This window comes from Ambystoma mexicanum, chromosome 2q (assembly GCF_040938575.1).
Source record: "Ambystoma mexicanum isolate Mex_15411 chromosome 2q, UKY_AmexF1_1, whole genome shotgun sequence".
Lineage (NCBI taxonomy): Eukaryota > Metazoa > Chordata > Amphibia > Caudata > Ambystomatidae > Ambystoma > Ambystoma mexicanum.
Genome location: NC_090924.1, coordinates 59,277,071 through 59,303,938, shown reverse-complemented (window position 1 = coordinate 59,303,938; position 26,868 = coordinate 59,277,071). Strand labels below are relative to the sequence as shown.

General features: G+C 49.8%; 1 protein-coding gene across 3 annotated transcripts in view; it reads left to right on the top strand.

The window, feature by feature from the left end:
- CREBBP (CREB binding protein) overlaps positions 1 to 26,868 on the top strand; it is a 2,841,012-nt gene that overhangs the window by 2,774,162 nt on the left and 39,982 nt on the right. For all 3 annotated transcript variants that reach the window (XM_069646824.1, XM_069646825.1, XM_069646823.1), the window contains one exon: positions 16,758 to 17,039. In XM_069646824.1, coding sequence (XP_069502925.1) covers positions 16,758 to 17,039 — 282 coding nt within the window. The remainder of the gene's footprint in view (positions 1 to 16,757; positions 17,040 to 26,868) is intronic.

Here is a 26,868-nt window from a genome sequence, read left to right as displayed (position 1 = left end):
TCGGACAGCCAGTTCTAAGGAACTTGTTTGCGTAAGGAGGATCTGCTCTCCACTCTGGGGCTACATTCAGTTGTAATTGCCTATGCAGTATGGAGGAAAGGGGACAGGACATAAGAGTAACTAGAAGTTACTCACCGTAGTGACTAACATACTCTTAGTCCTAAGTCCCCTTTCCTCCATATGTCCCACCATCTTCCCCCCTAATAATACTGGTGTCATTAGGCAATGTTAAATATTGTCGACGCATCAATGGAGACTAGGAGTGGCGCTGATTGGCGGAGTCAGGGTAGCACATGTTCCCAGGGCCTCACCTCTAAATTTAAAGGGGAAGAAGGATTTCTGGTGAAAAAGGTTGCATAGGAAGGGACGCCCATGCAATATGGAGGAAAGAGGACTAAGAGTATGTTAGTCACTAAAGTGAGTAACTTGTAATTTAGAGCATATGGCTACGAGGGCAGGGGTGTGTGGTAGGTCAGGTAGTTAGTTTCTGAAGATGTTATAGGTCAACAGATTATCTGGATTATCTGGACTATCTGATGTTCAATGGATAACTGGTAATTTAATGCTGGGTAAATGTGGTACTGGAGTTTTTGTTATTATTATTGGGGCATTTATTGGGCGTGGACGTAGCATCAAGATGCAACTAAGCGCTTTAGAAGTCATAGGGGAACGGTCATGGTGAAGGAAGCAGAGATACAAGGGAGTAGGGAGCTAACAATGCGAAGAAAGGAAGGGGAGCAGCAATTTGGCAGCAAGGGATCTACAAGCAACCACATGTGGAAGCAAGGGTGAGTAGATCACCCAGTCTTGTTAGGTTGGTGGTGGAGGGGTGTGTGGGCTATCCTTGAAGAAGGGGGTCTTGAGCTGAAATGTAGAAGCGAAGGAGTGAGTGTTGATGGTCGGGGGGTAGTTTCTAGAGTCTGGGAGAGTAGGCATAGAAGGCCCATCTTCTGTTGCTTTGCTTCTGCACCTTCGGAGTTCAGGTCTGCACATGTCCTGCTTCTGGGTGATCAAAGGCCTCTGGAGATGCTGGGTTTCTCAGTGAGTTAGCTTTCGGACTTCATGGCAGGAGCCTTGCAGGTGATGGAGCAGAATTTGAAGATGATACATGCTTTCAGTCCAGTGAGGGTCAGGGTGGTATAGTTGAATTTCCAGGCTCTGTTTCGTTGTGCTGCAGCATGTATGACACATCTCAGGGGCGCCAGGTGGTTGTTGAAAGGTCTTCAAGAAGGGCACTGTCCAATCCACGTGAGAGAGGACCAAAGCTCAGACATCCGATCTGTAGTCTTTTTCTGGGATGAAGGACTTGATTTTTCTGCAGGCAAGAAAGTAGGTACTAAGCCTTTTGTGTTTTTCATGCTATGCGCTGTGTTATTAATCCGAGGTGATCATCTCAAAGACCCTGGCGTGGGACCCTTCTCATGTGGCCAGAGAAAGGCAGACTCTTCTTGATCCTTAACCTGGGGGTGGTGCTCACATGGGAGGGGACTCTGGTGATAAGAATTGGGAGAACCCTCTAAACAAATTCCCTAGTGACCCTAAGGTCTTAATGGCCTATTGCAAAGTTGAAATATGTGAAGAAAAGAATAAAAACTTTGGAGACTTCAGGTCCCATAACACGCGCCTCGAAACATTTGTGTACAGGCGCGTTATAAATGCCACATCATATCATAATGCCGTAGGTACTGGGATGAGGGGCTTAGAGGCTGTTGAGAAATGAGCAAGCCCAAACCCCCCACCCTCACCCCACCCCCCAGTGCTTTAAGGTGAGACAAGCCCCATCGAAAACTATAATAGACCAGGGTGAGGGGGGGTGTCCTAAGAGTCCCCACACAGTCGTAATATTGCATGCAATTTAGGCATACTTAACGTAAAACAAGCTAATGCCATTTTTGTAGATATTAGCAGCCCTATTCAAAGCACAGGGCCTGCACGGCCATGCAGTATTTAGTGTGTTAGACACAGGCCGCAAGCACTGATGAGAGAGGCCCACACCACCGAATTCCACAGAAACATTTCTTTGTTTTAAGGTTGTTGCTAATATGTTGGTTCTAAAAAGAATGTGCCCTGTAAGTCCACAAGACATTACTGGGCGTCTTGGTGTACGTGTTATCACGAACGGCTAACTACAAACTAAGAGTTATAGCCCCTACAGCTGCTCTAGTCCCGAGGCCTTCGAATTCCAAGATACGAGTTGACCCCAGACCACCGACCATAAACCAATCATCCATAAAGATCTGAGAGTATGGTCATCCCACCGTTATTATATAATGACATGGTTTGCAGTGCGAAGTACAAAGAGGGATACAGTATAGTGCGAAAGCGAGGGTGGAAGCCTTGGGAGCTGATGACTCGATCGGGAATGAGTGAAGTATGTGTGGGAGGTGTGACCTCGAGACTCCCCCAACCGCGTTCTCCCCCCCCAACCCCTCCCTCTGCCAGTGCTCAAGTTGCCAGGTGCACTGTATGATGGAGTAGTATTGTTCCTTGGAGACGATGAGCCAAGCATGCGATGGAAGAAGGACAGACGGACTGGACTGGGACCAATGGCCTGGCATCCCCTATGAAGCAGGCCGACCATGTATAGGGTCTCACCAACCAGCCAAACAGGTTTTCATTGTATACGATGATGTCACCTATGACACTGTGTCTACTTATAAGATTGTGCTTTTACACTTATTGGATTGGCATAACATTCTGCAGCAGCAGAGTCCGTTTTTGGTGCTTTTCCTTTTTGTATGAAAATAAATACTTGTTACCCTTGCAAGAATTTCTTGGGCCTTTTTCCCTAGCGGGTTGTATTTTTTTTCTGGTATGAGCGTACAGGGGTGTGCCTTCAAGGCACAGAAAAGCAGTATGCAGTCCTAACAACCTACACCTGAGAGGGAATTTCGACTATTTAAGTCCCCCTCAGGTGCAGATCAAGAGACGTAGTAGTGGTAGTAGTAAAAGGGTTTATAGTGATCAAGTTGAAAAAATAGGATCGACAAACAAAACCATCGAATACAAACCGTTGAATGCAAAAGCACCCACAACCTATATTTTACATGTAAAAGTGCAATTCCATCGAAACCAGTCCATCAACAATATACATGGACTGGTTTCAATGGAAATGCACTTTTACATGTAAAAAGTATCATTTCCATGCTTTTTTAAATAACTTTACGTTACATGGCACTGTCCAGTGCTGAAATTTCGGTGCAGGCCAGCTCCTTGTACAGTTTTAAAGTTGTTGTGTATATTGGGGGGCCCAACCCCCCAACCCTAATCTAACACTAACCCTAACCCTAATGTAACCCTTACTCTAACCCTAGCCCCAACCCTAACCCCTAACCCTAAGCCTACTGTAACCCTTAATCTAACCCAAACTCTGGCCCCAATCTAACCCAAGTCACAACCCTAACCCTAATCTAACCCTAGCCCCCACCCTAACCTAATCTGACCCTAGCCAACACCATAACCCTTTGCCCCAACCCTAAAAAATGTATTACCTAAAAAAATGTAATACTTACATTTCGATACCTCCATCGAATTATATAAAACTAAATGGTCATTCGATGGGATGGCATGTCATTGCTTATAATTCAATGCTTTGGTATTCGATGGTTTACCATTCAATGGTTTGACCGGATACCAGTAGAGGTTATCAGCGTCTGTATATGCAGCAGGGGCCGAAAGTCGAGGACGCAGGGACAACCGCTGTGTCTGTAACAGTTGATGGTGCTGAGAGAGTCGTGAGAAGGCAAAGCTCGAATTGCAGAGGTTGTGCAGCTCGAAGCGCTGCAGTTGCAGGTTACACCGTGGGAGGGAAGCAAAGGGGGCCATAGACCCAGTACCCTGCTTGGAACAAAGCAAAAGCTGGTATTCGACCTATTTTCTGGTGCTGAAGGAGGACTGGCGCCTATGTCCTATCCTGGATCTGAGGCTTTTTTAACTTGTACTTGCGCAAGGACAAGTTCAGCATGGTCATACTAGCCCAGATTCTTCAGGCCTTAGACCTGCAGGGTTATCTGGTCTCCCTGTATCTCCAGAATGCATGCTTCCATGTGCCAATCCAAAGGAAGTACATGAGATTCAAGTTGGGGAGCTGCCATTACCAATTGAAGGTCCTGCCATTCGGCTTTTCTTTGGCACCCAGGGTCTTATCCAAGTGGCTGGCAGTGGTAGCGGCTGGCCTCAGGAGGAAGGGCATTGATGTCTTTCCTTATCTGAACAACTGGTTTGTCTGAGCTCGCTCCCCAGACCAGACATCTGCACACTTGTACCGGATGTGCAGCCCGTTGCAGAGCTTGAACTTCAGGAAGTCTCCGGTTTCTCTGCCCCAATCCCTCTGGTTCATTGGGAGGTCTAGGACACACGTCTGGGCCTGGTCTTCCCGCCCCATGATTGAGTAGCAAACATCTCCAAGATGGTGCATCTCAGGAAAAGATTCCTGCCTCTGCTTTTCGGAGCTTCCTTGTCTTACGGACTCCTGCATCCTTATAGTGATAGAGGCCTAGCTAAGCATAAGGTTGCTTCAGTTGCCAGTGGCCTCTGTTTCAGGTACGCACTTCAATATCTTCAGGTCCCGGAGAAGGTGTCCAGAGACCTGGAATGGTGGTCCTGCAGAAACAACCTAAGAGGTGCATTGTTTCTGTAACCCTGTCAGCATCTGACTCCAGTCACAGGCGCATCCTTTAAGGGCAACGGTACTCATCTCCAAGATCTAACCATGAGCAAACTCTGGTCACCGTCTGAATGCTAAGAACACATCAGTTTAATGGAGTTGGTAGCGTTCAGGCTGGCCTCCAATCTGTACAAGACACAACTATATTGGTCCTCATGGACAGCACTGGAGCAATGCAGTACCTCATCAACACGCTGGGTGGTGTGGGCTCCTTACCTCTGTGCAGAGAAGCTATGCGATTGTGGTTCTGGAAAACAGTGCATCTCGGACGGCGGCTCTTCTGGCGGACAGTGAGAACATAATGGATGCCCTGAGCAGACAGACTTCGACATCCCACAAACGGGAGCTCTGTCAGAATTTTCTGGAGGAGGTATTGCAGTATGAACATGAGTGCGCTTTGGGAGATGCTCTGACAGTCGAGTGGGATTTTGACCTGTTGGGTTCTTGTCTATCCCTGACATTCCGCTGGTTCTCTCAGGAGTCTATGCCTCTTTAGTTCTACGAGTATGCGCTCTGGCCTGGACTTTTAAAGCGTGGTACCCAGAGTTGTAATCTGCCCTGCTTGGCACTCTGCTTGGCGCCTTCGGCAAAGAACATCCTTCTCTCCAAACCAGAAGAGCGAGTCCTATGTCCGAATCTCAACAGCTTGAATCTTTATTCTTGGCTGCTCAAAGGTTGAGGTATAAGCAGTGATATTTGTCGCAGGACATCCTAGATATGCTACTCTCTGCTAGGAGACCTGCCAAATCCATGTATGTCTGCATGTGGCATAGGTTTTCCAGCTTGATGCTGTTAGGATCTGGACCCTTTTACATGTTCCACATCCTCTATTATGGATTGTCTACCCTCTTAGGCCTGGAGGGGCATGCATAATGGCACTGTGAAGTGGTATCTTGCTGCCATTTTGGTTCTCAAGATAACCCCAGGCAGGTTTTATTTTTTTTTAATTTTTATTACAATCCCCACGGTCATACAATTTCTGAGGAGTCTTTGTAATCAGTTTCCCCCATGCCAGTTTGTTGTCCTGGCATGGGACTTACATTTAGTGGTAAAGATTCTGATGGGCTCTCCTTTCAAGCCCCACCATTCTTGCTTATTTATATTACTCACCCATACAGTGATTATTTTCCCTGGTCGCCATCACTTCCTGTAGATATTTGTGAACTCCAGTTATTGTCTGTTAAACCTCCCCTGCGCCCACTCCAGCCCCCCCAACTTGGTTTCCTACAAAGAGAATGTGAGGTTTCTTCCCGAAAAAGGTCTCTGATTTCCATCTCTCTCAAAATGTCCATCTTCCAGTTTTTTTTTCCTCTGACTCATCCTTCAAAGTCAGAGGAGACGCTTCTATCGGCTGAACCCAGCGCGGTCCCTCCACTATTACGTCTCTCGGTCGAGAGAGTCCAGGAAAGATTACCAGCTTGTTAGTGATTCTGGTGCCTGTGCTGGCAAGGCTGTCACTAAACCGACCCGGTCAAGGTTTGTTTATTTATATGGCGCACCTGACCCAGAGGTATCTGGACGCCTTTCACACAAAGGGTTACAAGTATACTTAAAGCTTAGTTACAGTAGATACAAAAATACAAATAGATGCAATGAAATATACATAAAAGTTGAGTAAAATATACAAGAGTACAGGCACAGAATAGGATAACTTGGTAGTCGGGAAGAAGTTACTTTGCAGAGTCAGAAGAGTCGTGTATTCTCGTGCGTACAGGAATTCAGCTTACCATTTACGTCATTCGTAACCAGCCACTTAATAGTATTGTACATAAATATGAAGAAAGGTTGGTTGGCACTCAGTGAGGGAGGTAAGGTGTTTCATGCTTGCGCTGCCAAAACAGGGAAGCTACTTCCCGCTGCTTTTTTTAGCTTAAATCTGGGCCCAACCAGACATGCTGATTTGGCTATCCTTGTAGGACGTGTAGTGGTTTTTTTAGTAATTCTCTCAAAGGTAGATGGGGGCGGCTTGGTTAAGGCATTTATGCGTTAGCAATAAGGTTTTGAGCAGAATGTTGTCCTTGGTAGAGATCCATTTGTTCTGTCTCCTAAAGTGCGAGATGTGTTCTCTCTTTGGTATGCTATGAGCTGCTCTAAGAGCATTGTTTTGCAAGATTTTTATTTTATTGGTGATGTATTTGCTTGTCCCCGTGTTTAAAGCATTACAATAATCCTACTTGGATAGGATAAGTGCTCTAGCCAGGATTATGCAGCTTTCATTGGACAAAAATGGTTTGCATGCCCTGATCAATTTACAGGTGTAAGCTGTAGAGGATGCCATAGAGTTGACTTGTTTGTTGAATGTGAAGGCAGAGTCAAGGTAAAAACCTAAAGTTTTGACTTCTCTTGCTACTTTAATGCCATGAACATCGATATTGAAGGAAGAGTAGTCCAAGCTCACTTTATTGAGGTTGGTTATGGTGCTGAATATTAAGAGCTCAGTTTTATCATCGTTCAGGCATAGGCCGTGTGTGGCCATGCAGTCCTGGATGATCAGGTATATTTTATTCACCAAAGCCAAGTCCTTGTCATACTCTCTTGAAAGAGGTATGAGGATCTGGGTGTTATATGCATAGTTAGTGTAGGTGACACCCAGATGGTCTAGGTCATCGAACAACGGCTTTGTGAAAATATTATACATTGTAGGAGACACACAAGAACCTTGTGGCACACCACAGATTATAGGGATCGGGTCAGCAGCTGCTAGTGGAGAGAAGACTCTCATAGTCCTATTGTTCAAGAAGGATTTGATCCAAGTGATGGCATCTTGTGAGAAGTGCGCCGCCGAGGCTAAATGTTTACAGAGTGCTTGGTGATCCACCAGATCGAAGGCGGCCGAAAGATCAAGAAGTAGCATCAAGGCTATTTTTCCCTTACCTTCAGTTCCTCAATCTGTGTTTTTAAGTCCATTAGAACTGTCTTGGTACCGTGACGTGGTCTAAAGCCGGATTGGCAGACTCCAAGGAGAAGGTTAATCTCTAGGTACCCCAGGATTTGGATGTAAGCCACTTTGTCGAGGATCTTAAGTAAAAATGGTACGGTGATGATTGGCCTATAGTTGGTTGAAATTGAGGGGTCCAGTGACTGTTTTTTTCAGGAGGGGTAAGACCCAGGACTCCTTTAGATTACTGGCGACAGTGCCAGAAGTGAATGAGGAGTTAATTAGTTTGGGTTATAAATGGCGCCAGGTCTCCAGCGGCGTCTTTTTTTAAAAAAAATGTTATATTCTCTTTATTGAATTTTACAACACTATGAAGAAAAGAAAAAAAAACTAAAACTTTCCCCTCCCCAACCCCCTCCCCTCCCCAGAGGCATCGGACCATCCCTTCGTAGACAATATAAAGCAGTCCAGGCTCACCTTCCCCGTTCATTGCAGTTCTAACAGTTTCAGGCGCTGCGGACACCACATCACCCTAAAGTCATCCTTAAGGAAAGTCATTAATTCCCCCCCACTCTACGGTGAAGTTCTGGATCTTATTGTCCATAGCGTATGTTGCCCATTGTAGGGCCACAAGTTCCCAAATTTTCCACAGCCCGTCTTGGAGCATGGGGACATCAGAACTCTTCCATATTTGGGCTATTAACATCATAGCTACCAATGTCTGTATCGCTTTAGCTTTTTCCCTTGTCTTAGGTTCTCCCACCCCAGTGCACCCCTGGCGCCTAGGAGGATCTGGGCCAGAGTCTTCCCATCCTCTGGGCCAAAGGCCTGCCCTTGCGCCCGCCGGACTTCCCTCCAGAATGGTTCTATTTTAGGGCAGTCCCACCAGACATGAACCACCGTCCCTACCATCCCACAACCCCTCCAACATTTCCCCGAGGATTCCGGATATATTCTCTGTAGACGGGCTGGTGTGTAATGCCACCTGAGCAATACCTTGTACCATATTTCTTGCAGTTGGGAAGCTTTCGCCAGTTTTGGTATTTTCCTCCACAATCTTTCCCAATCTGCCCTATTAAATTCCCTTCCCAAGTACCGATCCCAATCCTGCATATAAGGCCACCTATCTTCTGCACCCCCCCCCTTTTAGAATCTTATACAGATTAGATATTAGACCCTTAGAGCCATCATTGGACAGGAGAAAGCTCTCAAAGTAGGTCGGTTCCCTGGTTGCTCCCTTTTTAGTCTCAGGTTGTAACGCCCAATGCCGTATTTGTGCATACCTTAGCCTTTCTGTCTCGTGTATAGCGAACTCCCGCTTGCACGCCTCAAAAGACAGTATTTCCCTGTTTCAAAACATATCGCACAATTTCCTGCAGCCCCCTTCCTGCCACTGCCTGAACGCTCCCTTCTCCAGGGAGGGGGTAAATTCCCCATTACCAAAAATAGGAGTAAATGGTGAAGGAAAGGAAGTGATTCCCCTGGATCCCACTAGTCTATCCCATACGTCTGCCTTAAGTTTGGTAATGGAACTCTCATATAAGTGTCGAGGTCTGTGCTTTTTGGGCAGCCACAACACCTCTGCCAGATCGCGTGGGCCATAACTCGATCCATCCTGACCCACAACTTGCCTTGCCCATTAACTTCACCCCTCAGCCACTCCCTAATGCCCCGCAATTGCGCCGCCTCCTAATACTGTCTAAAATTCGGTAGTGCCAGCCCCCCGGACCCCCTGGATGCCATAAGCAAGCAGTGTCACAGCCTAGCCCTCTTCCCTTCCCATAGAAATTCGCTAGTCAGTGAGCCCAACTCCTTAAAAAAACCCCGGTGGAATCGTTTGAGGAATTGCCTGAAAAAAATATAACGGGTGCAGGAGAGTGACCATCTTAATCGTGGCTATCCGCCCGAGCCAGGAAACCCTAAGGGTTTTCCATCTCTGGTAATTTCTTTTAATCTCCCTCAGTAGAGAGGGATAATTGGCCGAGTACCAATCGGTCAGGTGTGCTGTTATCCGCACCCCCAAATACCGCACTTCCCCCAGGCTCCAAATGAATGGAGTGGTCGCCCTCAAATCCTCCTGCTCTGGAGCTTTCAGCGTTAGATTTAGAAGTTCGGACTTCCTAACATTAATCTTTAGTCCCGAGGCTTCCCCAAACGACCTCAACAAGTTCGTACTTGCCAAGATCAAAGCAGCCGGGGATGTCAAGGCGAGTAGCATATCATTTGCGAATGCCACCACTTTCTGCTGCTCTCCTCCAAAGGGGATGCCTCGTATTTCCTCTGCCTCCCTAAACGCCTGTAAAAGAGGCTCCAGGTATATTGCGTAAAGTAGGGGAGATAGCGGACAGCCTTGTTATGTTCCCCTCTGTAAGCGCACCAGCCGCGATGTTGTCCCATTCACCGCCAATCTAATGGAAGGGGTCTGATAATTAGCTTTAACCGTCGTCAAGAATTCCCCCCCGGACTCCCATTTTCTCCATCACCCGAAACAGAAAAGACCACTCCACGCGGTCAAATGCCTTTTCAGCATCCAAGGCCAATAGGACCGCGGGAGTGTTTGTTCTCTGTGCTTTTTCTACTAGGTGGGCAACCCGCCTAATATTATCTGATGTTTGCCTGCCCTTGACGAACCCTGCCTGACCAGGGTGTATCAACTGAGGGAGAAACATTTCAAGTCTGCTCGCTAAAATCTTTGTATATATCTCGGCGTCGATTATTTATTAACGCTATGGGTCTATAGGACGTTTTCTCTTCTGGATCCTTATTTGGCTTAAGTATCAGAGTTAGCTTAGCTTCCTCCATGAACGGGGCGATCCTACCCGTCTGTCGGAAGGTGTTAAACAGAGATGTCAAGTGTGGGGCCAATTGTGATACAAACATTTTATAAAAGGCTGCTGTGTACCCATCCGGGCCAGGGGCCTTGTTTGCCAGTAAAGCCCTAATTACTCCGTTTACTTCTTGTTCTGTAATTTCCTGATTAAGGAATTCACGGGCCTCCTTCACAATGCTCGGCAGCTGCACCCTCCCCAGGAAACCATTCTGCAACTCACTCTGGGGGTTCTGCGAGGCATATAGGGACTCGTAGAACTCCTCCAAAATTTCCTGCAGGTCGTCGTCCCTCGTAACCCTCTCTCCTGAAGTGGCCTTAAGCGCTGTGATGACATTTCTCGATCTCGCCCCCCCTAAGGAGGCGCGCCAACCGTGCGTCTGCTTTATTTGCCTTGGCATAGAATTTCTGTCGCACAGCCAAGAGCGCCCCCTCTGCTTTTTTAGTTCTGAGGATTTCCAGCTGCCCTATTGCTCTCCTGTAGACCCTCGTGGCTGCCCTAGATGGAGTCTCTCCCACCTTCCGCCTAGCCGCCTCCACCTCTAGTTGTGCTTCTAAGGCCCTCATTTGTTTCTGGTGACATGCGGCTAATGCTATAAGCTCCCCCCTGAGAGTGGCCTTGAATGCATCCCATCTTACATCCTCCTGGGTATCCTTTTTCCTATTAATAGCAAAGAAAATCCTGATCTTCTCCTCAATTTCCCTCAGAGCTTCCGGATCTCTCAGGAGAGGTCCCGGAAATTTCCAGCCCCAGAGTCCCCTGTATCCGCGGCCCATATCCATAGTAACTGCCACTGTTTTATGATCCGCGATCCCTAGCGGGCCTGTGCTCACTTCCCGGATCCTACCCACTAACCCCGCTGAAACCCATATATAATCAATTCTCGACTGAGACCCGTGGACTCCCGATATTTAAGTGTGGCCTTCCTCCTCCCCCTCCAGCTCCCTCCACGAGTCCCTTAAGCCCATCTTGTCTATTCTATCTTTCAGGTCTTTAGACATAACCGCACCCCCCCACTTACCTGTTCGCCAGTCCTATCCTTCTCTCTGTCCTAGGCAATATTAAGATCCCCCATCAGCACAATCTGGCCCACAGCTCGTTCCTCTAGTTCCTTCAGTACTCGCCGCAAAAATTGTTCCTGCCCCACATTTGGAGCATACACCACTACTATCGTGTAGAGGGCCTCCTGATACTTCCCCTTTACCCCCATGTACCTACCCTCCCTGTCCCTTATTACCTCCTCAACTCTAAAACCAACTGTATTTCTGATAACCAACGCAACCTCCTTCGATTTGCTTTGACTGGAAACGTGCAGGATCTGGTTGAAACCCCGAAGCCTCAACTTCCCCTGATCTTTATATAACAAGTTTCGTTTCCTGCAGTCCCATGATGTCCGGCTCCTCCTTCCTTATAAAGAGCGCCAACTTTTTCCTCTTGAGAGGGGTATTCAGACCCCTCACATTGTGAGTTACCCACTTGAGGGCAAACTCCCCATTAAGAAATCCTTAGCCCACGCCATAGCCCTACCGCCCTTCCCTATGTTAATTATCATATCGCCCCAGTTCCGATGCCTCCTCCACCCCTCCATCCCCCTCCCCAAAATATACGATTCGCTCTCGTCCACTTATCCTGCCTAACCCGGGCATTCCCGCCCTTACCGTTGCCAAAATGTTTGCCCCCCCCCCATCATCCCTGCAGCCCCAAGTCTCCCAACCTCGGCCCACCACCCCTTCCTGTTCATCTTCATGTCTGAGGCTCGTTTAGGTCTTCTTCGCTTCTTCACTAATCGATACTTCTCGCTGTGTTTCTCCCTCGTTGTACTCTTCTTCCTTTTCTCTCCCACCATTTTCCACGCCCACGGTCTTGGCCTGGCCCGGTTGCCTGGACCTTGGGTGTCCGAGCCCGATGGGTTATCCGCCGTCTCGATGTGAAGCAAATCCATCCCCTCCTGAACCGAGGTTATCCTTTTCTGGCGCCCCTCTCTTTCGAAGACCATGCCAAATGGAAAAGTCCATCTATACCGAATATCCTTCTCGTTCAGCGCCTTAAGCACTGGGCCCATCTGTCTCCTCTTAGTAAGAGTGCTGGCGGCCAGGTCCTGGAAAAGCGCAATCTGCTGCCCTTTAAACATGATGGGTTCCCTCTTTCTCGCCTCTCTGAGAACCGTTTCCTTCTGTGCGTATCTGGCAAAGGCCGCCAATACGTCACGAGGCCTTGCCATCTGCCCTTTGACCAACCGTCCCGTTCTGTGGACTCTATCTAACTCAATCGTCTCTGAGTTTTCCTCACCCAGAATCTCTGCAAAGATCTCTTGAACAGTCATTTTCAAGTCTTTATCAGATATGGATTCTGGTAACATTTTAACCCGAATATTGATCCTTCTGGACCTGTTTTCCATATCCTCCATCTGGATCTCCAAGTTCCGGGTCACCGTATCCAATCTTTCGATAGCTTCGCTATTGTCCATAGTTTCTTTGTCCACCTCTTGAAGGCCCTTTTCAAGGACATCCGTCCGCTCTCCTAGCTGCCGCATCTCCTGCCTGATCTCCCCCAACGCTTCATTCAAGTCAGCCCGCATAATCTGGACCTGCTCTCTAAACGTCTTGGCCAGATTGGACTGCAGAGCATGCAGTTCCCCTAGGAAATCCTGCCTTGAAAGGGGAGATGAGTCGTTAGAGTGTCCAGGGATCGCACCCTCTCCAGTCTCTTCCTTGCTGCCCCCAATTCCGCCTCTCGAAGACTGTGCGGGCCACATAGCCTGGAGGGTGCCCAAGTGATCTCCTTGGGGCTGCGTCAGTTTATTCCCTTTCCCTTTAGGTTTCACAGCTATCCTCCCCGCCGTGATCCTCAACTCTTCCTACTCTGGGCCTCGTGATTGCTTCTTTGGGGGGCACCCTTTCCCCCCCTCCTGTTGAGTGCCAACAAGCACAAGAGGAGGTCCTGCCACGTTCCCTTTACTCTTGTTCTGCCAGTACGCACCAAAGCTGGGGGGGGGGGGGCGCCTCTCCTTACTTGCCCCCCCTGTCCTCACCAAGTAAGCTTCACCGTGTTCCTGATCAAGCAGCTGCAATGCTCTCTATCTATCACAGACCGGCCCCTCGCCCCACAATGTTTTGGAGTCAGCCTCACTTTGTCTTCTCCGCAATCCCGTGAAGGTCAGCAATGGAAATTCCCCCAATCCACTGGTGCAATCCTGTCTAGAAATCGCCTCCCCTTTCCCAATCCTAGGCAGGAGTGTGAAGGGAGCGCGCCGCGATCCTAGCCGACTCTACTGGCTCCTCCTGCAGGGTGCCCGCAATTCTTTAAGTGCCCCTCACTGCTCGTCCAGCCCTCCGCTCACTGGTGCATCCCCCAGCAAAGCCAAGCAAATGCTGAGTGTTGTTCTTGGGCCCCCTCCTCTCCTTCGTCCCGCGCGGGACAGCCGTCTCACTTGCCGCTCCTGGACCGGTGAGATTCCACTCTACTCCCAGCTTCCTCCTCCCGCCGCGGTTCTCCGCAGGCGAGACGCCGGCGCTGCCTCCTCCTCCTTCCCGAGGCACATCCGCGCTGCAGCGCGCCTCACAGCCTGCAGGCAGCGCCGCCTCGGAGACCACAGCTGAAGCGTTGTTCCTCCGCCGGACAAACGGGCGAATATCACCCCGTTGTTGGCCGGGTTTCCGCCGGCCCTTCTCTCCACACCTGGCTTCCACGCTTCCCCGCGGCTTGGGCAACCGTTGGCTCACGCACCTCAGGCCGACGCGCCGCTCCCCCGCTCGACAAACGGGCAAAATTCTTTCTTTGCTCCGGGTCTCGCCCTTCGCCGCTCAGCTTCTTCCAGCAGAGCGCATCTTCTTCCAGGCCATTTCGTCCTGTTTTTGATAGATATGTGGAGTGGTGGGCACCATATATCTCACGGGGGACCGGAGAGCGCCGTCAGCACACCTACTCCGTGCTGGCGGCAATCTTGGAATCCTGTAGCAGCGTCTTCGATTATCTTTGCTGGGCAACTGTCTCCTTGACACGTAGACGGTTTGAGGGAGGAGATGATTTTTTCTACCTTGCGGGTGGAGACTTGAGAGAAACTGAACTGACGTGGAGATTTGCTAGACAGGGCTGATGCTGCACTATGCTTACCTATGTTAGCTTTTTTTATTGGCAATCTTGCTTTGGAGGAGGAAGATTATATCTGTAGGGCGTTCTGTATGTTCAAGCACCAAAGTTTGTCCTTCAGACACTCTGTCTGAGGAATGGGAGCTTCCATTTCCCTTAGGATAGTAAATAGTTCCTTAGTGCTTGAGCTAGCTTTATTAATCCTCTCATTATAGGATTCTTGTTTGATGCATATTAATTCCTTTTTTGTAAAAGGCAGCAAGGTTGATCAAGTTAGTTTTCATCCAAGGTGGATCATCCTCTGCATCTTGGAATGCTATGATCTGGTTGGTAAGGAGGTGCCTCTGGGTCTAAGGGCACCACTCGACCAGGGGGCTGACTGCCGCCTCGGCTCTGCAACATAGAGTACCTTTACTGGACCTCTGCCAAACAGCCATGTGTGCTTCTTTGCACACGTTGGCTAAACATTACTGCTTGAATTCTTTCTCTCGTCAGGACACTCGTTTTGGCAGAGCTGTCCTGTAGAGTTTTCTGATTTAGGTGACCCTTCCTAGACCGACCTCCCTGTAGATCTATCTACGTACTGCTATGCAAGTATATCAAAGAGGAGGAATCTGTGCGAGGAAGGAATCTGCTAGAAGAAGTAATTACTTTCCTCTCTGTAGTGTTCTTTCTGATGGATGCTCCTCCCACAGATTCTTCATTGCCCTCCCTACCACAGTAGCTTGATGTCATGTCTTTCATGGGGCACATGGAGGCGTCGACACTGAGTCACAGCAAACTCTGGCAGTGTAAAGGTTTCTGGAGAGCAGCTGCGCTAGGAGATATAAAAATTAGGAATCCGAGGGAGGAATGAATCCATCAGAAAGAACATTACCAAGAGGTAAGTAGTTAGTCCTTTAGAGGTTTCTCGCTTTGTCAGTGTTCCTTCAAAATGGCAACCGAGAAAACACAGGACTAATAAACCCATATTGAAATGCTGAGGCATGACATAGAAGCTGCATTATAAATTAGAGAAAGGCTAAAGGCAATAAAAAACATGTGAAACTGTTTTGGGGATTTTTCTTTTTATCAATTTATTTAATATATGTTCGATATGGCAACTATTTGTCTTCAAAGTTATTGAAGGGAGAGAGCAGGCCTATTTTCTGTATGCATGTTTCTTAACAGCTTAAACAGAAAATTAAAAAAGACATCTCGAGGGGAGCCTCAGAAACTTTGTGGATGTGTAAACCGCAGGGCACTTCACAAAACCCTTCTCCTCCAGACCATGTTCCCTTAAACAGTAGACACAAGTGTTTTTTTTTTGTTGTTTTTTTTTATTGTGCGTGGGAGGGGGCATGGCAATGGGGTTTGTGGGGAGTGGGGCAGGCCAGCAGGGAACATAGTTCCACTACTTCTTTTCATACACTTGGACCAATGCTCCAGACCCCCTGTGAGGGCTGCCCAGGAAAAGAGTGAGAGGACCAACCATGCTGCTGCATAATTCAAAACCTCTTGGAGATGTCTCTGGAACAGGTCCTGCCAATGCTGTTAACCCCCTTAAAAGTGAATTGCATGCCACAGAGCCCAACAGTGAAGCTTGTGTCCTTCAAAACTTTGTCTGCACCATCTGCACACTGAGAAACCATGACTTTGAGGCATAAGACATGGGCTAGAAATTAGCTGGAGTTGGCAAAAGGAGGTGTATTTGATAAAATGATAGAAGTGAGCAAATATTTGCTTAAGTGCAAAATGCACCCAGGTCTCAAGTTGCAGGGAAAGAACTGGCAGGCAAGGCCAGGGTCAAGACTAAGAGGGGGCAGGCATAGGTGCCTCCAGGCATGTGCTTTGACTTTGCTTTAAACATTGTGTTTTTCTTGCACAAAATTGCTTCCATCCCATCGCTGTTGGGATGACCTCCCACCGGTATGGAGACAAGCTGGGGGGGGGGGGGGGCGTGCGTTCATAAAAGTTATTCAAATTTCAGTTGCTACAAGCTCATTACTCTCCTGCTGCACTGCTTTTTATCCCCTGTTGACTCTATAAAGCACATTGAGATATGGAGTCTCTAGGTGTCGTGTACCAAGACATACATTTGAGCAAGACCAATTGCATCTTTGAAACCCACTTTTTCACCATCGAAATCTAGATAAACAAGTGCTTATTTATGTCAAAGAAAACAACTGCAAATGTGTGTCATCAGACAACGAGAGATAAAGTTCAGATGATCAATCAGCAGTCAAGAACAGCTGTTTGGCTTCAGGCCTTGACACTGCGGATCCATGTTTAACATTTCTGATCTGTTCTCTTTCAGGTATTTTTTGTGATTCATCTGCATGCTGGTCCCGTGATCAATACTCTCCCTCCCATTGTTGATCCCGATCCATTGTTGAGCTGTGACTTGATGGATGGCCGGGATGCCTTCTTGACTTTAGCAAGGGACAAGCATTGGGAATTCTCATCTCTGCGTCGTTCAAAGTGGTCGACGATGTGCATGCTAGTGGAACTACACACTCAGGGACAGGAACGCTTTGTCTACACCTGCAATGAATGCAAACACCATGTGGAGACTAGGTGGCACTGCACTGTATGTGAGGTGAGTGTTGAAGGCCGATTTGGTGTGCCTCTGTCCTGCTTGATGATTTCATTTTCTGTTAAAAGCTGCCACTCCTGTTAACCTTTGTGCGACTATACGTTTTTGGTGGGTCAGCATCAACTCCCTAGGAAGTTTATTGCCTTAATTGTATTCTTCTTAAACCAATCTTTATTTGGTCCTTCTCCCTCGCTTAGTGATGAAATAAAACACACAACCATTGAAACGTACAGAAAAAATATACATTGCAATACAGCACACTTTTAAAATATTGCTGAAATCGTGGAACAAGTCCTTTTTCTATCTGAAAGTTTAACCTTGACTTTTAGATCTCTAAGCAGATATCTGCTCTTCAATAGAATTTCATACACCATAGTTTACTGTCACAACGTCCCCCCAAAGGAGGTAAAATACTGCCTGTGAAGGTGATCATAGGCCACTTTTATGTTTAAGTGGCCTCAGCCAACACTCTCTTGGGCTCACATAAACGTTACATATTAGGAAGAAATGCATTGTGCTATCAGTTTGTTGGAGGCCACAACTGAATACCGGTGGTTTTTAATGTGCTTCCTTCGATTTTATAGCACTCGTTGCCCTTTCTTAGATGATTTAGCCAATGCTTTTGTAAACCGATTCCTAAGCTTTGTGCTCAGCATGTTTGTCTAATAGGTTTCTGGCCCCAGACCAATTTATAGTAAGGGTAACTAACCATAAATAATGTTCCTTATTCTTGCGTCCCGTCCCCTTTCCTCCATACTGCATGGGCGTCCCTTCCAAGTGATGGGAGACGGAACCTTTTTCACCAGAAAAACCTTCTTCACCTTTAAATTTAGAGGCACGCAGGGGTGCATCCCTGGGAGCATGCGCTGCCCTGTCTCCCCCCTCACATCCCAGTGCCCTTTTCCACGTCGACGGGAACGGGCCGAATTCACCAGCTCTCCTGGGTTTGGCTTCGGCCATGTAATTCCACATGCAAATCCTTCTGTCTTTTTTTTGTCTTTTATCATACAGGTACTCGGTCCTCGGGCTCCTCCCCGGCGCATGTCAACTTCCACGGGGTTCAGCAGGTGTCCATCGTGCAACAGGCTTTTCCCCAACTTCAGACCCCCATGCCCTCTGCCTACGTTGCTTTGGTCCAGACCACGGTTGGCAAGCTTGTACCGCGTGCAATGTGCTTTCCTCAAGATCTCTCAAGAACAGACTGGCCATGTGGAGGGATCTCTTCCACAGATCACAGCCGGGAACCTAAAGGACTTTGTCTACCATCAATCCAAGCCCAATGTAGGGCCGCTCTTTTCCAGCACTCCTTCCCAAGGACTCACCCGCGCGCGAGAGGGACCGGCCAAGTCCTCGTACCAGCACAAATACAGAGGCTGTATCAGCTACCGGCCTAGAGGCCGAGGGATCTGTAGATCCTCCCGTTGAGGGTGCTGAGGAACCGGAAATGTCCTTTTTACCGGGTCTTCACCCGAGGGGCTACGCCCTAGTTCCGGCATAATGTCCGAGGGAGCACCTTTAAGCAGTTCTACCGGCAGATCCACTGAGGGGCGTAACGCCTACCAGGCCTAGGCCTGAGGAACAGGGTAGGCCCCATGATCCACACTCAAGAGTCCTGGACAGGGTGGGGCCCAGTGCGTCGAGCAACACGACGCAGGCACGTTGAAGGCAGCTCGACAAGATGTCCACCGTCCCAGAAAATCCAGACATCCGGCCGACGCCCCTCCAGGGAAGGCAGGTGGAGGACTGTGTGTCGAGGTGGGACTGGTGTCAACCATGTGTGTGGCCTACAGCATATCCTTCCTTTGTGCAAGGCAGGTTCCCGCTGCATCCATATGGGCAGAGCACGCAATGGCTTCAGCAGCCGCCCTCTGCCCCGTCAATATCGCCTACCACCAATCCAGCCTGTGAGGACAGGTTCTTTAAAAAGTTCCTCGGGCTCATGAAATCTCCACAGATGGGGGTCATTCTCAGGAACGTCATCAGGGACTTGCTTCCTCCAATTGTCCCGCTGGCGCCTCAAGCCCCAGTACAGGCTCCTCTGGTCCCTGTTCAGCCTCCGCAGCCTGCTCCGGCCCCCGGGCCGATTGTGCAGGCGGTTCTGCACCAGCCTCTGCTTCAGCCTCTGGCTCCAATCCCCGTACCGCAGCCCCCAGGTCCTAGAACGCCCCCTCTTGTGCCGGACCCTCCGGATCCACAGGTGGACACAGATGAGGACGACGACCCCGGCACGCCGTCTTCAGCCAAAGCCTTACACGAACGTCTGGCAGGGCTGGCCGAGTACTTGGACCTTCCTCAGCCCGAGGCCGAGCAACCAGCAGAGGGGGTCCTTCCTCGCAGAAGTCCTCACGCTACATCCCGTTGCCAGAACGGGGATCCCGATGCAGAAGGACATAGTTGCCTTAGCCAAGAAGGGTTGGCTCAAGCCCCGCCCAGCCGGTGAATAAACGCCTGGACGCCAAGTACAGGCAGATGGAGGGGGATACACTCTTGCTGTCGGCCCATCCTCAGCCACACTCCACGATGATCGCTGCGGCATCACTGTACTCCAAGCCTCAGAACTCAGCCGCCTCCTCTGCGGCGCTGCTAGGCAAGAAGGAGAAGATCTTGCAGGCATACAGGAAAACGCTGTATTCCAACATGTACTTGCACCTGTGTCAAGCCAATGTGGATGGCATGCTGGCAGCCGTCAACCAGAGGCTCTGGCATGAAATTGCGGATTTCCTCCCAGAGCTTCTGGCGCAGAGCCAATCCCGATTCAAGGCAGGATTGGCGGAGGCCAAGATCGTGGCGCAGGACATCATGGGGTCCTCCGTGGCCCACATTGACACCTCTGGCCATGCCATCTGTATGGCACAGACATGAGAAGAATGGCCTGGCTCTGTGCTACAAAATTCAACCCAGATGTTCAGGAAAGCATACTGGATCTTCCGTTCGAAGGTGGTGACCTCTTCCACTCCACAGCGGATGAAGAGCTGGATAAAAAGAAAAACAGCTCTCAAACGGCTAAGTCTTTACCATTCTTACCAAGACCACGCCCAAACCGTACACCCAGTCACAGCACTGCTCTGAGAAGAGGTGTATATACAGAGATTTCCGCGGCTTCCAAGAGCAGAGTTCCAGGCAGCCTGACCGTTCGCCGTCCTAGCATCGGCGCAAACAACAAAATGGGGGGTGGGGTAGTAAGGCTTTTTCCAGTCTCCCTCCTCCGCAGCAGCCTTGGAGGGAAAGAAGGCATGACACGCCCCTCCGGGTCGACATGTCTCCAGTGGGGGGCAGGCTTACTCTCCATGCACATTTCTGGCACCAAAATTTTACGGACCCCTGTATCTTCTTTGTAGTCTCCATGGGGTACCTCCCCCCTATCCCAGCCTCTCCTCCCTCCTCCCCTCCACTCCCACAGGTTGGGACAGCAACTCTTTTGGCAGAGATCCGTTCACTCGTCGAGAGCCAGGCAGTGGAGGAAGTCCCAGCCTCCCAGCGAGGCTTGGGCTTTTACTTCGGGATTTTCGCCATTCAGATAAAGAGCGAGTCGGGCCTGAGAGGAGTTCTGGACCTTTCCATCCTCAACCTCTCCCTACTTTTACAAAAATTCAAGATGGTTATGCCAGCTTTTATAGCGGAGGCACTCTGCAAGGGAGACTGGATGTGCTCCTTGGGTCTGAAGGACGTGTACCTACACGTCCCGATCTGGCAGCCTCATCGTTCCTTCTACGATTCAGGATCATGGGCTACCATTTCCAATACAAGGTGCTCCCTTTCGGTCACAACTCTGCCCCCAGGGTCTTTACCAGGCGTATGAACATGGTGGCGGCACTCCTGAGGTCGCAAGGCCATCACATTTACTCGTACCTGGATGACTGCCTCGTCAGGGCTACCTCTCCCGAAGCAGTGCACCATGCCTCCCACGCTCTTATAAACACTCTGCACGAGCTGGGTTTTTCACTCAACCTCAAGAAGTCGCATCTGCAGCCCACGCAGACACTGACCTTCTTGGGCCTCATTTGGGACACGTGCTCCGAGAAAGATTTTCCCTTGGAGGACACGACACTCAAGAGAGCCACAGCGCACTTCCTCAGCAGAGAAGTGACCTGGGCCTGGTCGAACCAACACCGTCGGGGTCTCATGGGAGCTGTCCTCTTGGCCGTCCCCCACACGAGACTCAGGATGAGGAGGATGCAGCATCCTGGAAACAGGAAACATGGTCATCGGTCAGATGATCACCGTTCTGCTATCACTTCACCCAGACCTCACATGGTGGTCAGGGGACTGCAACCCGAGGACTGGCAAGCCTTTCCGGCGACCTACACCACAGGTCACCATCACCACAGACTCCTCTCTCTCGAGGGTTGGGGGGCCACTCTGGACGATCACTACGTCAATGGCACCTGGACCCAGTAGGAGCAGGAGTACCACATAATTTGGCTGGAATTGAAGGGCTTCTGGCTGGTGCTCAGGGCCTTTCTCCCGGGCATCGAGGGCAAGGTCGTCCTCATTCAGACAGACAACTCGACCAGCATGTTCTAGATCAACAAGCAGGGAGGCTGCAGATTCCCTTCCAAATCCCCTCCAACAACATCTTCCTCACAGTGGTCCACCTGCCGGGGGAATCAAACCTGGAGGCAGACAGGCTCAGCAGACAGTTCCATGTAATAATGTCCCCTCAAATATATTGCCATGCAAAACAATCACTGAAAAATGGCAGTTTTTTGTGAGGACATTACATGGAAAATGCTGCCCCTGTCCCTATATATATATGGTCACCTATATAATGTCGCCACAACCTTTTCCCGGCGATATTATATAGGGCGACCATATATATATTTCTGAGGCTTGTGGAATCTGCTTAGATCACATGCTGTGCATAGGCCGACATCTAGTGGAAGCTGCAGAGTATTACAGTTTGTTTTACGAAACTCGAAAATGGGCGTCGACACAGGCGTGCCAGTAATACTATCCCTAGTGTGACGTCCACTGTACCCAAGATCCCTCACGCGTCTAGGATCCTCAGATTGTTTTTTTCCGCCATACTGGTCGGAAGCATCTTGCGGAGTCCCCTGGCCTTAGCCATACTTTTGCTATTATATTGCAATTTAAAATTATTTATTGACATCCTTCCCCACCCCAACGTCGACCATCGATCTCGACGACGGCTGGAGAAGACATCGACCGTCGGCTGCTGCACGACGGATCTGGGCCTAGGAAGGCCGCTGGCCTCGGCCCGGGCCTAGTAGGCCGCTGGCCTCGGCCCTGCAAGTAGGGAGAGTGGGGGGTGGTACATACTCTTCACTCTTGGTATATAAATACACCATATATATTTCCTACACTCATCAGCCCGCTGCCTCAAGGTGCGTATGGAGGGTACCCCTTTCCAATTCTGCCCCAAGTGCAATCGCAAATACCCTTGGGTCGACAGGCACGCCACGTGCAATCTCTGCTTGCCGAGGGACCACCCCGAAGCGAACTGCAGAGCGTGTAGTAGGTTTAAACCTAAGACACTTAAGGACCGTTCGACAAAGCGTTGGGCCCACCACGCCAGGCAGGCAGCCATGGCAGCGGAGGGCGCCTTCACCGATGGCAGCGACGCCGTACTTTCGGACGGCGAGGGCATTACGGCGTCGAAAGACTGCCGAGCGCAGGTCCCCGACCTCGGAAGGTTGCCCGGCAGGGTGGCTATGGGGAAGACCCCCGGCGACGCAAGCGCTACACCTACACACACTAAGCACACTAAGTCCAACCGAACCTCGACGACGTCGACTTCTCGGAAAGAGGCACGGATAGAACGGTCCGACTCGGTGTCCTCTGGGCGCTCTCGATCGAGATCGCCTCATGACGCAAGGCAATCATCCACTCTTGCCAAGAGTGCCTCGCTCCCTAGATTAACGGAAGTTCCATCGTCAGAAGACGAAGACGACTTCCACCCCCAGGCCGCGCTCCAAGAGACCGAGAGCGCAGTTAACACCAGCGAGGCCCCACGCTCGAAACAAAATACCTCTCCAGACCCTCGGCGCCAGGCGTCGAAGGTCTCTGGGGCCTCTAAGGGGCAGGGAAAACATTTTTCCACGCACGGGGAGGGAGGGAAACAGCGGAAAGCTCAGCCTTCCACTCCTGTAAGACCATCCTTCCACCCCAAGCAGACAGATAAACATAGATCTACTGGGACAGCAACATCCAGCAAGGGTACCCTTGATAAGTCCTCTAAGTTGCCTACTAAAGTCATACTCTGTTCCAAAGAATGGTCCAGTGAGGACATAGACAGGGTCATGTCAAGAATGTCTTCCTTAGCGGATTTTTATGACAAAAACCCAGAGCATTTCCTTTCGTATGACCCTCAAGGGGCCACACCCTCAGGCTCCTCTGATCCTATCCCCCTAAGTAAAAAGGCCCGGGTCGAAAGACCTGACCCCTTCGAGGTGCAGCCTTACTCTACTCCATACTCTACTCCTCACCCCAGATACCAAGGACAACCTTTCCCTGAAGGGGACCAGGAGTTTTCAATTATGGAGGAACGAACCGGGTCTCAATACTATGCGGAGGATGAGGACCTGGAGGAGGTAGAAGATGAGGAAATTTACAGAGTAGATTCCCCGGTAGAGAGCGAAGCCCCAGTTACCGACTCGCCAGTTGATAACCAACCCCTCCTTAATGAAGTTCTCGCTCGCGCAGCAGAACATTTTCACATCGACACCCACGGTGTACAGGAGGAAAGGGACTTCGCAGAAGAGTTGGTGGGAGAGAGGAGGCCGGTCGCTCAGACCATCCCTATCCTTAAATCCATCCAACGTAGAATAGATCCATCCCTGGTGAACCCTAACCTCACCAGAGCCGTCAACCCCAGAGTCGAAAAACTTTTTCGGGCAGCCCAGTCTGACCCTCTTTATATAAGACGTCATCTTAAACCAGACTCCCTAGTGGTCACCAACACTCGGAAGAGGGCTGGGACATCCTTATCGTCGTCAGAAGCTCCTCCCGACAAGGAGAGCAAAAGACTATACGGGTTTGGCAGGAAGGTAGCCTCAACGTCCGCCTACCAAGCAAGGATTGCTAACTCCACCACCCTGTTGGCAAGTTACAACTGCCATCAATGGGAAGAGGTCGCGGCGCTCATAGCCTCTGCTCCTGAACCGTTAAAGGGCCAGTTGGCTCGGATCTCGGCAGAAGGGAGAGCCGTGTCTGGTTGCATTTTAAAAGCAACTTTCGACGCTGCAGACAACGCAGGAAGATTGATAGCAGAAGGTACTGTTATCAAGAGACATGCGTGGTTGCGGCAGTCGGGGTTCAAGACAGAAACACAGGCGTCATTAATAGACAAGCCGGTGGAACCCGATCTTTTGTTTGGGAAAGCGGTCGAAGACGCACTTAAAAATGCCAAGGACGAGTACGAGACTCTCAAATCCCTTGGCCAGCTTACCAACAAACCCCCGAACCAGAGGGGGAACAGTAATTTTCGTCGCCCACGCGGCCAAAATTCACAAAGAGGCAACTATGCCCAAGGACAGGGTACACAATGGAATAATAACCAGCAGTCTACCCAAAGTTACAATAAAGGTAACAAGAGAGGTCGTGGAAGAGGCAGAGGCAGCCCCAACAAGGGAGGTGGCACGCCTCCGCCAAAGCAGTGACGCTCAGTTCAGGGTCCCTTCTCACGCAACCCCAGTAGGGGGACGCATTTCCAACTTCACCCAGGCTTGGGAAGGGATCACCTCAGACAGATGGGTGCTGTCAACAGTGTCCGCAGGATATTGTATAGAATTACTGCAGCGTCCCCGGAACCACCCTCCACGACAAAGAATACACTCCTTAGAACATCAGAAGATCCTTCTCGAGGAGATCGCCATTCTGCTAGAAAAGGACGCGATAGAACTCGTCCCAGGACACCAGGTAAACAAGGGTATCTATTCAACTTACTTCCTTGTGCCAAAGAAAGATTTGACAATGCGCCCAGTATTGGACTTACGGCCTGCCAACAAGTATGTCAAGCCCCAAAAATTCCGTATGACCACGCTACAAGAGGTAATCCCCCTCCTAAAAAAGGGGGATTACATGGCAACCTTGGATATGAAAGATGCTTATTTTCATATTTCCATGCTCCCAGCGCACAGAAAGTACTTGCGCTTCAAGGTGGACAGTCGCCACTACCAATTCAAGGTACTGCCCTTCGGGATAGCTTCAGCACCAAGGGTATTCACCAAGGTACTGGCGGTGGCAGCTGCACACCTACGCAGGGAGGCAATCCCAGTGTACCCTTATCTGGACGACTGGCTCATAACGGGGGAAACCCCAGGAATTTGCAGGTCAAACATTCAGAGGACTATCGACCTCCTCCACGAATTAGGCTTCTCTATCAACGAGAAGAAGTCAAGTCTGGTGCCAAGCACCTCAAAACAGTTCCTAGGAGCAATCCTAGATACTCAGAAAGGGTTGACCTTCCCTTCGGAAGAGAGAATTCGGAATATACTACTGCAAATTCCACATTATCAGTCAGGTCAACAAATAACGGTACGCAAAGCAATGCGGTTACTGGGCATGATGGCGTCATGCATTTACCTGGTCCCCCACGCGCGTCTGCGCATGCGTCCCATGCAGGAATGGTTGGCGAAACAGTGGTCTCAGGCAAGTGGTCAGTGGGACGATCTAGTGGTCGTTTCGCCAACACTCGTACAGAGCTTACACTGGTGGACAAGAGAAAATCTCCAAGGGGAAAACCCTTTTACGATCCCGAAGTACAAGCAGTGGTGACTACAGATGCATGCCTGACTGGGTGGGGAGCTCACCATCTCCACCACACAGCTCAGGGTCTCTGGTCTCACTCAGTAGACAAGAACCACATCAACCTGCTAGAGCTTCTGGCAGTATTCCGAGCGCTTCGGGCGTTCGAGCCCCATCTGCTAAACTTGTCGGTGCAGATCCAGACGGACAGCACGACAGCCATGTTCGATCTGAACAAACAAGGAGGGACTCGTTCGCCAAATCTGTCCAAACTTGCCCAGAAAATCTGGATATGGGCACTCAGACGGAACATCTTCCTGTCATCACAACATGTTCCAGGGGAGCTCAATTCCCTAGCGGATGCCCTAAGCAGAGAATCCCTCCCAAAAGAACACGAATGGGTCCTTCACAGAGATATCGTAGAAGATCTCTTCTCTCAGTGGGGTTTCCCCACTATAGACCTATTCGCCACAAGCGAAAACAAACAATGCCCAGGATTTGCATCCAGGTTCCCCCAGCCAGACTCCCAAGGGAACGCCCTGTGGATGAACTGGTCAGGGATGTTTGCGTACGCTTTTCCACCAACTCCTCATCAGGAAGGTGGTGTACAAGATGAACAAGGAATCGATGACGCTCATCCTAGTTGCTCCCATGTGGGCGAGACAACCATGGTTTCCACACCTACGCAGGATGGCGGTGTGCGAGCCCATCAAACGCCCAACCTGGTACAACCTACTGTCCCAGCAACAAGGTCAAACAGTGCACCAGGAACCCAACTCAATGAACCTGGCAGCATGGCTCCTGAGGTCATAGAGTTTGGGCATCTCAATTTACCACAAAGGTGTATGGACATCCTAAAAGAATCCAGGAAACCAAACACAAGGCACTGTTACTTTGACAAGTGGAAGAGATTCGTTATTTGGTGCCAGAATAAACAAATCAACCCAGTTGATTGCACTCCTTCCAACGTTGTAACATACATGCTCCACCTGCTGGACGCAGGTTTGGTTTTTAACTCTCTGAAAGTACACCTGGCAGCCCTCTCGGCTTACACCACATCCCATAACAAAGTATCGTGGTGGAAAGTACCAGTAGTTAAAGCCTTCATGGAAGGAGTAAAGAGACT